General features: G+C 40.7%; 1 protein-coding gene across 1 annotated transcript; it reads right to left on the bottom strand.

The window, feature by feature from the left end:
• Window positions 1-1,367: 1,367 nt before the first annotated feature.
• Window positions 1,368-13,277, bottom strand: hat1 (histone acetyltransferase 1). Its single transcript, XM_079170906.1, has 11 exons — window positions 13,221-13,277; window positions 12,638-12,709; window positions 12,453-12,528; window positions 11,174-11,294; window positions 7,068-7,244; window positions 6,811-6,932; window positions 6,104-6,208; window positions 5,645-5,751; window positions 4,956-5,107; window positions 3,918-4,034; window positions 1,368-2,031 (listed from the first exon to the last, which is right to left on the bottom strand). Exons 1-11 carry the CDS (start codon window positions 13,225-13,227, stop codon window positions 1,861-1,863), a joined length of 1,227 nt encoding a protein of 408 aa, XP_079027032.1. The 5' UTR covers window positions 13,228-13,277; the 3' UTR covers window positions 1,368-1,860.
• Between the last annotated feature and the right edge of the window lie 2,360 nt (window positions 13,278-15,637).

The raw sequence follows: 15,637 nt of genomic DNA on the forward strand, positions 1-15,637 counted from the left end.
AAAAAGTTGGAGGGTACTTCAACAACCTCTACTCTAGTTCCTGTAAAGTCCCTGTAAAGTAAACAAAAGTAGAATTTGGGCTGACAGTAACAGGCTTTACTGCAGCAGAACAGGCTCATACTAGCCTACTGTCTATGTCAAAAGTTGTTGGTTACTCCAGAAGGAGCTGGGCGAAGACTACACGTTTAAAAACACATGTAAAAACCAGTGTCAGTCAGAAAGAAGTGAGCTTAACAGACCTCCGTAGCAGGCTCATCTCTGCTCAGGGCTACATTAGCCGCTTGTAGCATAACCATAATGGACATGTTGGGGGTGAAGGTGGATTGTGGGTAATGTAGGCTTCAGGTTTTGACAAGGAAGAAGAATGCATGTAATAAAATAATAGAAAAAACGTATCTCTGGTTCTGCTGCATTCATTTGATTATTAGCCATGTTAGCTACCATCACATTAATCTAAAATGAAATATCTCAACAACCTTTTGATGGATTGTCATGGAATTTTGAACAAACCTTCATGGTCCCAAGAGGATCAATCCTATTGACTTTTCCTGGTCCCCGATTTTTCCTAAAGTCAGAGTTTTCACAACTTTGGTGTTCCCCAGAGTTTTCCCTCGCACCGCCACCGGGTTGTCACGATGGTTGACACTTTTGGGTCGGAGTGAATTGTCCGGACAGATTGATGTGAAATTTGGTAGAAATTCGTTTTCTCCTCAGGATGAATCCTACTGACTTTTGTGATCCACTTACATTTCCTCTCATTAGGTTGTCACTATTGTTTTTTATTGAAATATCTGAACTAATGGACACATGTATTTTGGTAGACATTCTTGGTTCCCAGAGGATTTGTGAAAACTTGATCACATGACCCATCAGGTCAAACCTTCCAATATTGTCCAATAATTGAGTTCATGGCAAAACACCTGAAGAACCAATGACATTCCCACCATAATCTTTGTATTTTAAGCTAATTAGCAAAGTATTAGCATGCTAATACTCTACATACCATTATACCTGCTAAACATCAAAATACTAGCATGTTTATTATGAGCAACTAGCAGGCTTATCTGAGCATTTAGCTGTGCCTTTGTATGCACAGCCTCAGAAAGAAGCTAGTGTGGCAGTATAATGTTAAATCTTGTTTTTAACTGTCCATTGTGAACCTGAAAAATGATATAGGTGTGGTGCTCTAAAGCATGCAACACTAACGGGTTGAATACTTGACTGCGTTTTATGTTTCCATAGCTGTCTTTTGTCCATTTGTTTACATTAAATGCAAAAAAAGGTTGTCGTCAAGTGTCAAAATGTTCAAATAAAAATCCAAATGAAAAAAAAGATAGAGTTGCTATTTTTTATTTTCTTATCTGCAATAAGAATCACACCATTTCACACCAATATACAAAACATTATTTTTTTATTTTCAGTATGAAGTGCTTCAAAACACACATTTGGAATTGTTTTGACAAAAGATCTTAAAAAATTGTCTAGAATGGAGAAGAAGCAGGATTTCTCTGCAGGGTCGTGGACCTCCAATAACCTGTGAAATATTACGTATCAGTCAATCCCACACAATGTGATCATGGGACAAACAGTAAGTCAAAACCCTCCAGCTGCACCATTCTCCTCTACTGTATCAACATCAGCTGGGAAAGAGACAGGTCTTCTCCACTGCAATCTATCCACCGACTCAGCCACAATAAATCTGCAACACTCTTTAATTAAAACAGCGATTTTGTTACATCAGGAGAGTTTCTTCTCGGTTGCAGCCAACGTCTGTGGTGATGTGGGCTTTGTACGGACAGGGCAGACCACCTGTACGTTCGAGAGGGGTGAGCTCCAGGCCAGCAGCGTTTCAGAGTCTGATCAGGCCTGCGTCGCAATCCTCTCAATGATTCTCCTGTAGTCTTCCACAACAACCTGATAACTCTTCTCCAGCTCCTCGTGCTGCGTCTGAGTGTCCATCTGATCCATGTGGGACACCAGCTCCTCGGGCCGCAGGCACTTCCTCATCTTCGTCAGCTCCCTCTGATTCTTCTGCACAACATGAACAGCACAAACACACACAGGCGAGGCGTTAATTCCGTCGCTTACTCCAAAGGCAAATAAAGGTGTTTACTAATTCAGTTATTAATCAGCAGCTAGGAACAACTTTCCCATGAGGAATGTCATAAAGGCTTTATAAGCTACTTGGAGGAACAAATACGATATCAGAACTGAGATTGATGTATATTGTACAATGTTAACAGAGGTTATGATAAGAATAATCATCATTAACAGTGGATTTTGATCCCAAACTTCAGCTTTGAATCCTATTTCGCTCGATACAAAGGGACAATATGGATTCTACACTGAAAAACATGTCCATACGTCATTCCATGTATGAACACCAGCCTCATGTCGTTGTGAGAGATCCTTTTGTCTGGTGTATATACACTACACACAATAGGTTTGGATGCCTTTAACAGCAAGATCTAGGCTCAATTTACTGCAGGTTTTGGTGTTTTCATGAGATTTGTTGACAATAAGCGAAGAATCGATTATCACCAGTAGTATCCTTTAATAAAAAAATGTTTCCCCCCACACTGTAGTGTTACTATCCAAGTGGTTGAGAGCTAATTAAACAAGACAAAGTATGTTATGCAAGATGAGAATACTTATGTATAATCAATTAATGGATCCATCAGTTTCAGTTTGTATACATTTGTACAGTAGGCCTTATTAAGACAGTGGTAAACGTCTGCAGTGAAATCAGAAAGGCTGAAATGTTTTGGATATTGACGCACAAAGTACATATTCACTTAGTTGAGTGCAATCTGCTGCTTAAAAAAAAAAAAATCCTGCAAGCATATGCAGGCAGACGTGGTCACTGGGGAAATGAGCAGAAATATATAATCCTCACATTCACAGAGCAGCGGCTTCTGCCATTCGACTAACTACATGCTAAATCTCCTCAGGGAAGGAAAGAGGCTCTGCATCTGGCCACCAGATCTTTCCGTGCCGTTCTCCCAAGGAATTCCTACTTCCCGCTTCACCACATAGGTCATTTCCACGTCAAACGCTGCCTTTTTTTGAGACATGTGGTTACCCTGCTGACAGAAAATTCTCTAATGGCTGGTATGCAAAGTCTCAGTGAGCAGCTCAAACATAAACTGTCACAAGCAAACAGGATGTTTGGTGTTATATGTTGGTGCACACTGATCTACTCACTGTCAGGTCTGGAGAAACGGAATGAGAGAAGCGTATGATATTCTGTTCACTAGGTTGAAGCCTGTTACACTAAATGTCTGAAACTCAAATAAAACCTGCCGAGGAGAACATGAGAAAAATAACAAAAGCAATTTTTCATGAAATTGCACTGTTTTCCAATGAAGTTTGAAAAGTGCTGCAAAAGTAAAGCTACAGAACTCTGAATAGAGACGGCGTTTTTGACAAAGTGCTTCAAACACACTTTCCCGAAAAAGTATTTCTCCCAAAAGAAATGCAAATCCTAACTAATGACATGTGCCTGAATAGAAAGAAAGCTCCAGCAGCAGCAAAAGCACAGACGCCCGGTGCGCCCTATTGTGGCTGTAACAATGCAGCAGCAGCAATCTATCAATTTTAAACGGGAATGAAGATCAATTTTTCCGCTGTTCTAAAAAAGGTAACACAATAAACAGTGACAATGTAGAGCTGTAAGCTCTGTATGCCACACGTGGGGCCCTTTGCTTCCTACATTGAGCGGCTGTAATGTTATGCTAACAAAAGCTAGAAGACTGCACACCGGATTCCTGCTTGATAGCAACAGAGTTGACAATCGGATTTATTTATTTTAATAAATCAGCAAATCACTGAATCGGGAAGGAAATGCTTTTGCATGCACATTTTGACTCCGCACTGGCATGTAAAGCCAGCTGAAGCGGTGACGAGTAAAAGCTCACCCTGTATGGTCCAAATAGCCTCTTCTTCACCTCCAAACGATACGCTCGGGCTTTGTCTTCATCACTCATGTCCGTTGCTCTGAGGCGCAGGATTTCATACACTCGCCTCGCATGTTTCTGTAGAAAGGGGAAAACGCGTTATTCATTTATTTTATAATGTACAAAACACAAGTGTGCCTCACTGGGAGCCTAACACGCTTTCCAGCACAATGGCTACAGGAAGTAATAAGCTTCTCTGGGCTCATAATAACTCAGACCTCTAGTTATCTGTTCCAACAAGAGCACAGTTTTCTCAAGAAAAGCCACCCAGCAATCATTTTACATCACGAGTCCGCACTTTGATAACCTGTGACAACAACAGATAATACGATCCAGTAGTATTTAAGGCAAAGCAGCAAACTGGGATGGTAAACATATCAATACTGAATGTTTTGCATGTCTGGAGTATTAAACATAACGATTGAAACGGTGGATAAAAAGGGATCATACAAGTTGGAATCTGAATTTCCATTAAAACTGAATTACATAAAAAGGTATTTTGAATGAAAGAAGAACTTTAATAAATTAGTATTTCACCAAATTACAAGAAAATGGGTGAATTCATCTTAGTGTTAAAGTTATAATTTGATTTAAATAATATTGTAGTTCTATCAATACTGTGGTTACGAGCGCGCTTCTCTCGTCTCAAAAGGCTGCATTTCAGTTCAGAGATGTAATGTGTCATTAATATAGGCGAGTGAAACGATGAGTGAAGGCCTCTAAGACTTAATGGTGGAACAATTGCATGTACAGCGCAATTTTGATTAACTGTACATCAATTCATTATATAACGGACAACAATTTTGATAATCCGGTTAATCTAGTTCCAACATCTTAAATGTGACGATTTGCTGCTTTTCTTTGTTTTATAAATGACTATTTTTTTGGACTGTTATCTGGACAAAACTCCAATGATAAAGACTTTGGGGTTCTACAAAACTGCAATGGGCTTTTATAGACAAACCTATTCCTTGAACACAGAAAAGCCTCACACATCACCTTGTTAATCTTTAACTTGTCTTGTGCCTCTTTGGCCATGTCGGCCGAGAAGCCGAGGTTCAGCTTGTCCACGGTGAAGGACTGCAGGCCTTGACAGAACTTGACCAGCACGTAGTCTCTCAGCTTCACGTAGCTCTCAGACGGGTCCTCAGCTGATCACAGACACCATCACACAATTCAAATGAGTCAACAGAGGCTTCCCAACCATTCGCAATAAGCTAGACACATATAACTTGTTAATATAGTTGTCAGTGTATATACATGTTTGTGCTGGAGAAGTGAGGGAAACAATTTGATGGGCATTTCCAAAAAAGAAAAAAAGGCAAAAACTGACAAATGTTTTCAAAACTTTTTCAAGAAGCAAATTATATTTAAGAATGAAGAAATGACTCAAGTCCAGAAAAACTGTTAGCAGGAGCGTTCGGCGTATTCACTTGCTAAATGTTAAGTTCTTCCTTAGAAAGGATTTCTATCTCAAAGGATGCCTCTTTAGTATTCATCCTCTGTCTCTATTTCGATCCAGCTAGTTTCAATAGAGCCTCAGCACATTTTAGTTAACACGCCAGCACCCCAAATTAACCCAACCCCTGGATCCACCACACCGCAGCGACAAATCATTCAAACTGTTTGTGGGAGACGTGACTATTTCAGAGTAAATGTGTATCTATGCTAAAAACCAGGAGGCTCACCTGTGATGTCTTGCACTTTGGGCAGGCTGCAGTAAAACCTGTGCACCGCCTCCAGAAGCTGAGCTCCATGACCTTCTCCTTGGAACGGAGGCAGGATCAACATTTGGCTGTTTAGAGACACACACACACACATATAGGGCCAATGAGCAAAACAGGTTTGTTAAAAAATAAGTCACAAAACTGGTTTATGTGGCGATTCTGAGCAGAAACTGAAATTCTTTGATTCAAAAGCAGGAATTAATAGATTGTTATCCTGATCCATCACATCACAAGCTTATCTATAAAGTTGTTTTCAGATACAAATCACCCTGGGTTGGTAATGAAACAAAATCGGCTTGAATGGTTGGCTATATAAGCCAGTAATTTGGGCTCTTTTGGGAAGAGGATAAAGAAATGTATAATTTTCCACTCCTTTTCCTCACAAAAGAATGGGAAGGCACGTGCTGCCCCAGCAATTACCTTACACGTGGTCGGGTTTTGTCTGGGTACACGTAGTAATTATAAACTGTCATGTAGCCAACAGTTGCGTAGAGAGTCTCCCCATCTTTATTGTACTTTTCAAATCTGCAGATGAAACACAAAAGGCAAACAGGTCAATTACAGGCACACTCCCATGCAGTGTCCATTTTAGCCCCCCCACCCCCCCCCGCCCCCGACATCAGCATGTTAGAGCAGCCAGGCCCCGATTGGTACACCTGCTACAACCTGAATACATTATGCACTTAATTGGAGTACTGCAACTTAGAGGAAGAGAAGGGGTTGGAGGAGGGACTGAGCTCCTCAAAATCACTTCAGTCCATTTTGCCCATTGTCAGTATTAATAGTTGCCAGGGTAAAGAAAACACTGGCAGAGGCTCTTTTTACTGTTAAGACATTGTTCAGTGTTTCAAAAGACAACAGTATTCAATTCAGCTCTTGCCCCTGAAAAATTTGAAAAGGGCCTTTGGGCACAAAGGAAGCTCTTGCCTGATCAACAATTCTCCTACAGGGGAAATATAATCAAACTGGCCTGGTAATTGGTCACAAGCGCCACAAAGGGGATCTTTGTTTTTCAATGACACAATAAAGGCTTTAGGGGTAGGGGTGGGCATAGAGCAGTGTGTGTGTGTGTGTGTGTGTGTGTGTGTGAGAGGGGGGGTATGATGTCAATTAAGGAGGGCACTCACACAAGAAAGAAGTCCCAACGATCGTCGTCTGCGTCGATGAAACTGGCCGTCTCTATGAACCACATGAGGAAGGTCTGCAGGCGCTCGTGGTACTCTTGGAATCCGGGGCCGGTGACATCAGCCTGGGGCGAATACGGCAGAAACAAATGTCTGATACGGTTTGGAGTTAAAATCCCGTCCCTGACGTTAAAACCTTAGAAGCAACAGCAATTATAAAATATATATATCTCTGTTGAGGCAGTAAGGGGCGTTTGTACCTTGTGGATCTGGTACGTGAGTTCTCCGGCCTCCTCGCTGTGGACGGTGTACGTGTGGAGCAGAGTGCCGAAGGGCTTGAAGTTGGCCTCTTTCTCCAGCAGTGAGATGAAGTCGTCGGAGTTGCAGGTGAACCCAGCGGGAACGATTTCCCGGATCTTTCCCTCGATATCATCTGGCTAGATAACAGGATGTGCATAAATGCAATCATTCAACCAACAAATCAGGATGTAAGAAAAAAAAAAAAAAGACAATCATCCTTGTATACATTTGAAAGACTTATTTCCATAAATGGGACCAGTGAGGCATTTTCTGATAAACTCAAATTCTAAAACACACTTTGTTTTGCACACAGATCGTATGTTCATATAAGCTGTTGTTCTTAAACTAGACAAGAGGGAGAAAAGGGCAGTTAATCATATATAATAAAACTGGGAGAATACACGTTTTGTGCCAGTGAAAAGAAAACCATTAGGCAATTAAAACTGTCAGCTGAGCAGAGATCAGCCCCCCCCACCCCACCCCAGTGAAAAGACCACTTAAATAGGTACATTTAGTACTTACGTTAAACCATGAATATGTGATGAAGTTGCCACAATAAACACATTTCTGCTTCTCACTGGGAAATAAAATCTTATGAATTGATCTCAACTTAACAAACCTTTGGGGGCATCCATAATAGAGGCCTCTCCTCTAATCCTGCCAAGTGAACCCAATCAAATGAATTGGCCCCTGCGTTTTTTTTCAAAGAGCCATCGGAGACAAAGGGGCCCTAGCCTTGGACTTTTTACTCAGTGCAACCTGTGGTTAGTTCAGCTGTAATGTTTGCATTGTATCCATTTCCACAAGGATTGACATGAGAACACTTTGCTGAGCAGCCCTTTCACACCATTTACATGTGTGCTGGGCATTATTGCAGCACAGAGGCCCTCGCTGCTCAGCATTGAAAACGGGGAAATGAAGAAGGTCTGAGCAAAATGCACTACAAAAGGCTAATACAACATACTGCTAATTCCCCCCCCCCTTTTCAGACATCAGCTAATATCTAACTGGAAGTAATGCACCTGCAGCTGAATGCCTCTTAACCATTGTGATTGTTCAGCCACATTTCTAAGGAACAAGGACAATACTTAAAAGGCCATGGACAAACAAGTCCCTTTGTCCCGAGCACTCTCCTGCATACTAGACACTAAATTGCACAGCCTTCCAAGAATAGATGCCTTAGTTTGGCATGAATATAACTTAACAAAGTACCTTTAGAACATTTTGTTAATGTCTTTGATTTCTAACAATAACCACAAAGGGAGTACAAACTATCTAATTTGTTGTGTTGGTGTTATTCCATCTCTTTAATCTACTCCAAAGACCACACTACAACCTAAATCTGCAGTCATTTTTTTTATGTTTTGGAGTAATCTGTAAAACAGGGGCTTCGTTTTTTTTTTTGTTAAAGGATATTTACACATCCACGTTGATTATGAATGTAAAGGAAATAATGACATTACGAGTACTCGGTAGTTTCCAGCCCATGTGCAACAAAAGGTCTGGCGCTCTAAATCAGAGGTTTTTTCGGTGAGAGGTCCAGCGCTGCGTGTTTTTGGCGGATTTAAAAAGGGGAGAAGGTGATGTGGTGATGAGAGTCTTGTATCAACGCGGCAGCTGCATAAACTCCAATCTCTGCCTCCCCTCGTCTCTCTCTCACCAGCTGCACCGCACCCCGACCGTCCACACGCACTCAGAGACAAACACTCTTCAGATGCAGCCTGAACTCTGGTGCTCCCCTCACTCTCTACCTCTACACCAGCTGCACTCAAACCCTTAACAAGGTGAACACTCGGGGGGTCAACACCGAACACTAAAGCAGTGGCGCACATTGACAGCGAGCCAGCCATCGAGTTTGAATATCAGCTCCAAACTATGTCCCCCCCCCCCCCCCCCCCCCCCAAAAAAAAGTCTAATGGCTCTCTTCAGGTTTAAAAACAGTCAATCGCTGGCCATGGCAGTTTCTAGCAGAGATGAAAGTAACGTTGAATGTCTATCGGAAGGAACCGTCGCAGTCGCATGGGGTCACGTTGGAATTTGAGTGCGTCCACAAGAAACAAGGAAACCTGGGGAGTTTACAAGTTGCTCCCGCTCCCACCAGTTGAAGGCTACATTGTGCAGTGAGGGAGCCCCTGCTGTTTCCAGACAGGACAGATGTCCCAGAGCTGAATCCTCTGACCTCAATAGGGGCCCCGGACAATTCTTGGGTTCGTTTTGCATGTTCGCTGCATTGACAGCTTCAGGGGAATATTCAAAGCGGCCTTTTGTGAAGTCTCAGAGAAGGAGCTAGCAGTACGTTAAAGCATTTCGCTTTACTGATTGTTTTTTTTTGTCCAAATACTGGCTATTGATGATATGTAAATTCTTATGTCTGGCAATTTAAAAAAAAAAAAAGGCAGAAAGTTTTCATACTAAGCAGCAACTAAAGTTTAAGTCATTCCTCATTACATAAAGCGGGTTGTCTCACATTAAAGAATAATAAAACTACTGAAGATTAGTTTGCAGATATTCAGCCTCAACGATTTTGACTTGAGCACACAATTCGCTCCTGGAAATATATGTACAAGATATCCAACCGTGTCACATTACTCCTCCTGCTGATTCAATCACACACACAAAAAAAAAAAATCAATTCCTCATGTTAGACCTCACGTACAAAAAACATTTTAAAAGCCGTCTCTTCCGTCGGGGAGGAGTAGGATTAGTGTTTTGGCACAGGGGGGGCCGCGGTGGGCTGAGATTTAGTCTAACAAACCAGGAGATCTCTTACAGGAATAATGCCACCACCCAGAGAGGCTTTCACTTACTTTCAGTACATGAAGAAACAGCACACCGGTCCATCACAAAAGAGCACCAAAGGTCTATCGGCTCGCCGTGAAGAATAAGTGATTGCGCAATCCTTCTGTCATACAATTATGGAGGCAGCCACTCAGTAACGCTGTGCGGTATTACCTACAGGTCGATTATTAAGCAAGTCTGATGCTGTACTTTGATGTGCTTGATGTTGAGTTTTTCAAAACATTTTGACAAAAATGAAATCCGGTTTCATTTTCACTTTTATGGTCGCCTGCTGTTCGTTTTCCAAAATCACAACTGATGTGTGGCACCGGGTAACAAAACTAACATTTTCACATCGACCCTCAAAATACGGCAAATGCCTTTTCCCCCCCTTCAGTTTACCAACATGCTGCAATACAGCCTCCGCTGGGATTATTTATGTTTTACCATTTCACAATACTGAATCATAGTGGTCATTAGAAAAGTCTCTTTGATGGCAATACACGTAAATACTACAAATCATTAATTATAATGCAATACAATTCAACAGCACCACAAACTGCAGCCTCCATACTGATCATAAAGTCAGTATGACTAAGACCGCAGCAGGCTTCATGGTGGGGTCCATGTGTTCGGTTTGTATGTTAAAGATATGATTCAGTAAACTGGCCAAAACCAACTCTCATCCATGTTAGTAGCTCCTTCAGAGTGCACAGACCTTTGGGTGGCCTCCCTCACCAGTGACTTCCTCAAGCAGACAGCATGTTTAAGTCAGAATGCAGCTTTGCCATATTTTTTTCTTTGATTTCTTTAATTATTTATCTCTAATATTTTTCCTGTAACCGTCCCCTGATTGTTACTTAACCTAATCACAGATGTGTTTACAATAGAGTGTGTAATGGAGCCTTTTTAGCATCCAGCAGACACAGAGCAACATGATCATCCCATTGGATCCCTGGTGTTCACATTTAACTGCTGGACGCTTGACCTTTTTTTTTTCTTACTCAATACAATCTTTGTCTTAAATCAATACTTTGTCTCAAATTAGCCATCTGATAAACAGGATAATGTACAGGGAGTGGCTTATTATTGCAAAATGAACTGCGACAGGGTGATGCAGGAAGCTGACGCGCGGTACATCACCCCTTACATGGTTACCAATAATCATAATAACAGGACACAATGGCTGACACGAGTATAGTAAGCAGTAATCCTGCCCCAGCACTCACATTTAAGGGTACCAGAACTTCTAAATTAAAAAAAAGGAACAATTAAATGCACGTCCTACCTCCACACAATCAAACATCTCAGTGACTTTTGAGGAATATTTCACTTTGAAGAGGGTGCTCAAGTTCCCAGCAGTGTAGAAGAGCTGTATCTGAAGACCTTTGTATCCAAAAGCGACCTCGCTGCAGACAAAGTGATTGGAATCATTACAAATGTTAACAAGGATACTGTGTTTTTAACTAGGACAGTTACCTGCATTCAGAAAAATAATAAAACAATAGTATGTAGTGTGCAGTCTAGGATAAATTCATACCACAGGGACAATAACAACAATCTGATTATGCCTTTTTAATGATATTCATTAGTGAGTGACAAATGCTTACTGTAGGTCTGGCCACTTATTTTCACATAGTTGCATTGTTTCTCTCACCACTACATCACTGGCAGTTTATGGCAAAACAGAATTCACCATTATGCAATTGTGTGATTGAGCTTTACTAGCAATTACGCTCGCTGAAATGATTAACGCCCCAATTACCGAGTTCCCTTTGAGCTGATTGCAGCAAGTGCAAAAATAACCAATCCTAGTTTTGACTAATTTGGAAATGCAATTTAGAGCACAACGACACAGACACAGGTGTCACTGCCAATAATGTAGTAAGTAGCAATGACGCTTTGTGCATCACATCAGGCTCATAATGTGACACTTTAAGGCTTTTTGTGAGACTAAAACGACATGAAAGACAGACCTTAGTTCATGTTTTTATCTTTGCATACCTGAGACTAAACCTCCATGCATCCTTTAAAAAGAAATGTACTATGAAACAGACTTGGTGAACATGACAAATCTAATAAATATTCTGGAGCCCGTACTGTTACCTCACTGATACGTTTTTTTATTTGAAAAAAATCTCACTACTGTATTGTACCGTGTTCGACACACATCAAGCACAAATGTTCTGTTGTAAGCAGAGAGCAACGATTGCCATTTTATTTTATTCCCCGATTCCGATGTTTGACCGGCTGATTTTGATTCTGATGAAGTTGTTCCACATGTTTGAATGTTGTTACTCCACAGCTTATTTTGGACAGTTGTGATAAATAAGGAGATTTATGTCTTTGCCACGCAAGCTGAAGAACTTCCACACCAACGACATGTTGACGGCGCGCATATGTGTGTGTGTGTGTGTGTGTGCAGTTTAAATATTCACTTTTGAAAATGTAACACGGCGGTCTTCTACATTAACTGTCTCGAACCAGCTTTTCATTGCATTAGGTCAGCCTGCACAACATCTTTATAACAAGAAGGGGAAAAGCAATGACGAGGAAAAAGTACTCACTCATCCCCATAGATTTGGTGGCTGTACTCAGGGTGGAATGTGGTGCCATCATCCTCAACATCCTCCGGAAAGCGAACTGAGAGGAGAAGACGGGGTTCAACCAGCTTATGTGAGAAAATAGAAGCTATGCATCGTCACTGCAGACATATTATCATATTAATTTACAAAACATATCACAAACATACCTAGTTTCAAGCATATAGCTTCATTGGTGTCACACTTGTATTCAGCCAGTTTCTTCTCCATGGTATTTACTCCTGAGAACACATAACCCACAAGTTTAGTCAGTTTTTAAACATTAGGACTATGTTCTACTAGTCTAAGTAATGCATCTGTTTCTTGCTGCATAATAACAGTGGTGCAGGTGTAGCTGCTTTACATAGATTGCCCTAACGTTACCAGTTATCCCTTAAGATTAAGGAGGTATGGGTAGGTTACGGTGTGTTATGAGGGGAAAAGGCACCAAAGCGAACTTAAGGATGCCAGCATCCATCAATACACTCGACGCACAACGTGACACCCCACGCGTTACATAAACACACAAACACACAGTGTGCTATGACAGCCTGTTAGCATGCTACTAGCAGGCAGGCCCCTACTGCTGCTTTGCAATGCGACGTTAGCGTAGCTCCGTTATTGTTACAACAGATAACCCGGGGCGGTATACTACTCAACTGGCCTTAGAGCGGGGCCGTCGTCCGTATTTCAGTGAATATGCATTACAACGAAGAAAGCAGTAGTATAGCATGATAGCATTTAGCCACTCACCCGCCATTTCTGCACACTGATGTGCGGAGCTGTGTTGTCCCAAAAGACCCGCGGAATCAGGACAACTTCCGGGTCCTTGTGCTTCCGTTGAAAACAGGATGTAGTTTTTCTGTTGACGGTTCCTGTAGTATTCAATAAAACGACTGTGAAACTTGTGATTATACCACATAGTTACTCCGTAAAGTGAATGAAATGACAAGTTTGAACAAAACTAACTGGTTGAATACACAGGAAGGCAAAAAAACACCCTGTTTACAAACACTAATTAGTTATATTAGGGCTGCAAATAAAGATTATTTTCGTAATTGATTGATTTCAAAAAAGAAGAGACACATGTCCATCACAATGTCCTAGAGTGATGTATTCTAGCTAAGGAACCTATAAAAGAAGGAAAGCTACACATACATGCATCACTTAACACCAACAAGTCAAAGACCGGAAAACTCATTCATTAAAACAAAATATTAATATTGAATAATTACAAATACTACACAGTTGTGTTATATATCCTTACAAATATTAGCATAGTTTAATTTCATTAGTGAGACAAATTATTTCATTCTTTGCTGTTTTCTTCCTGATACCATTAAAAACATCAAGTGAAATGAAAAAAATGTTGTTTTGTTTTACAAATGTAGAAAAAAAACTATATTTTGGACACGATCCCACCTCAATTGGACAAGTTATTTGGAATAAAGACACTCTTTTTCAGAAAGTATAGTGGTTAGGTTAGACTACAGCAATATCTCAATAAAAAACAGAAATTGACTCTCCGGGTGAAAGTGGAATTGTGAACATCCCTCTGAGCCTGGGTAATGCTGTGCTATCATCCCGGCCTCAGCTATTCTGTCCTCCAGGTGCACCAATGAATGACCTACCCAGTCATGTTTAAGCCACTGTAATTTAACCTCTACTACGGCACTAGATTATCCCTTTCCTGAACAATACCATAGCAAGGCAACAAATTGTGTCTGCATGGAGGCAATACATGCTGCTTGATCTCTGAACTTCAACCAACAGTTGTCAGACTTTGTTCTCTGCAAATGCAGGGAATGAGAAAATCCCACCATAGAGAAGAAAATACAACATTGTAGTGTTAAACAGTTTTTGTGCCTCTAGTAGACATTTTCTACAAAATTCAAGAGTGCTTGACTGAATTGGCTCAATTTGTGGCATGGATGTGTTATGCAAGTAAACAGCATAGCTGTCAGATGGTAGATCACTTAGGCCATTTATCATTTGGTTGGCGGTTTTGAATGTTATATTGTGTAATATGAAGTGACTCGGAAAACCCCAGAAAAAATACAATGTGATGAGATGTGCAGTGATAAAGGGTAACGGCCAACATTTCTAAGCAGAGGTGGAAAGTAATGAACATTCCCTGCACCTGTTGGACATTAAGTATTTATATTACATTGTGAGGCTAAAACAGAAATAGGGTGTAATAAACAGATTATGATTTTAAATACAATAATTAGCTCATGAATTATGATTCAGTCCTGGAGATTTTGTTGCATCTTGTAGGACACAGATCACGAATATAAAAGTGGGTTCACTTTCATCAATAATTTAGCTAAACTGCTTTACACTTGAATTTTTGCTTTACATTTGCTTACTTGAGTTACGTTTATTTGTAGGTATACTGCTTAAGATTTCAGTCCTGGTTAATTTGGCAACACCCCAGAAGTCAGCAAACTTCTGTGATGGAGAATGAACTGTGAGGCTGATATCAGTGAGATACAATTACAAACTGTAATGCTAGATGGCATGCTGGCAATTTGAATCATGCAGCGAATAATGGACCTCGCCACTAGTAATAAAACATACATACATACACTGTTTCCTAAAGGAAACCACGAATAGTATAAAAAACGGTTTGAATTCATGAAAATCTTAATAACTTGAAGTGCTATTAAAAATATTTTGAATTAAATAATATTGCTGGCCTGACTCAAAATAACTGATTTCCAACATAATGATAAGGAACAAAATGATTTAATCAATACAAAATAAAAATAAACTGTACCACTTTAAGGGATGACGTGTATTTTGGTTATTTTGGATTAATGGCAACTTCTTTTGCAACATTTTATGGGCAACCAATACATTCAAAATTATGAATATAATTAATGAAAATATGAGTGGCAGCCCTATTACACAATTCGTTTTCTGAAGCTTAATATTCGTAGTTTCAAAGATAGACCCTGTGATTTTTTTTTACCATTACGTCATTCCTCACACATTTAGTGAATGCATCCAGTGATTTTTTGCTGCTGTCACTGTTGATTGTCTGCGGGGGGGCACAGTGAACCTTGTCCTCGTGTGACCCGAGCAGACCGGAAATAATGTAACGCACGTCTCTCTGTCCCGAGCCTGTCTCTCGGTGGCTCATCGGAGGACACACAACGCCCTGCAGA

The sequence above is a fragment of the Pholis gunnellus genome, assembly GCF_910591455.1.
Source record: "Pholis gunnellus genome assembly, chromosome: 12".
Lineage (NCBI taxonomy): Eukaryota > Metazoa > Chordata > Actinopteri > Perciformes > Pholidae > Pholis > Pholis gunnellus.

What these genes read in the sequence shown, in the direction of transcription:
- hat1 (XM_079170906.1), bottom strand. An exon ending in CACCAAATCTATGGGGATGA is followed by an intron (nt 11,295 to 12,452) that starts GTGAGTACTTTT and finishes CTTTGTCTGCAG; the next exon opens with CGAGGTCGCTTTTGGATACA. An exon ending in GGCTATTTGGACCATACAGG is followed by an intron (nt 2,032 to 3,917) that starts GTGAGCTTTTAC and finishes CATGTTGTGCAG; the next exon opens with AAGAATCAGAGGGAGCTGAC.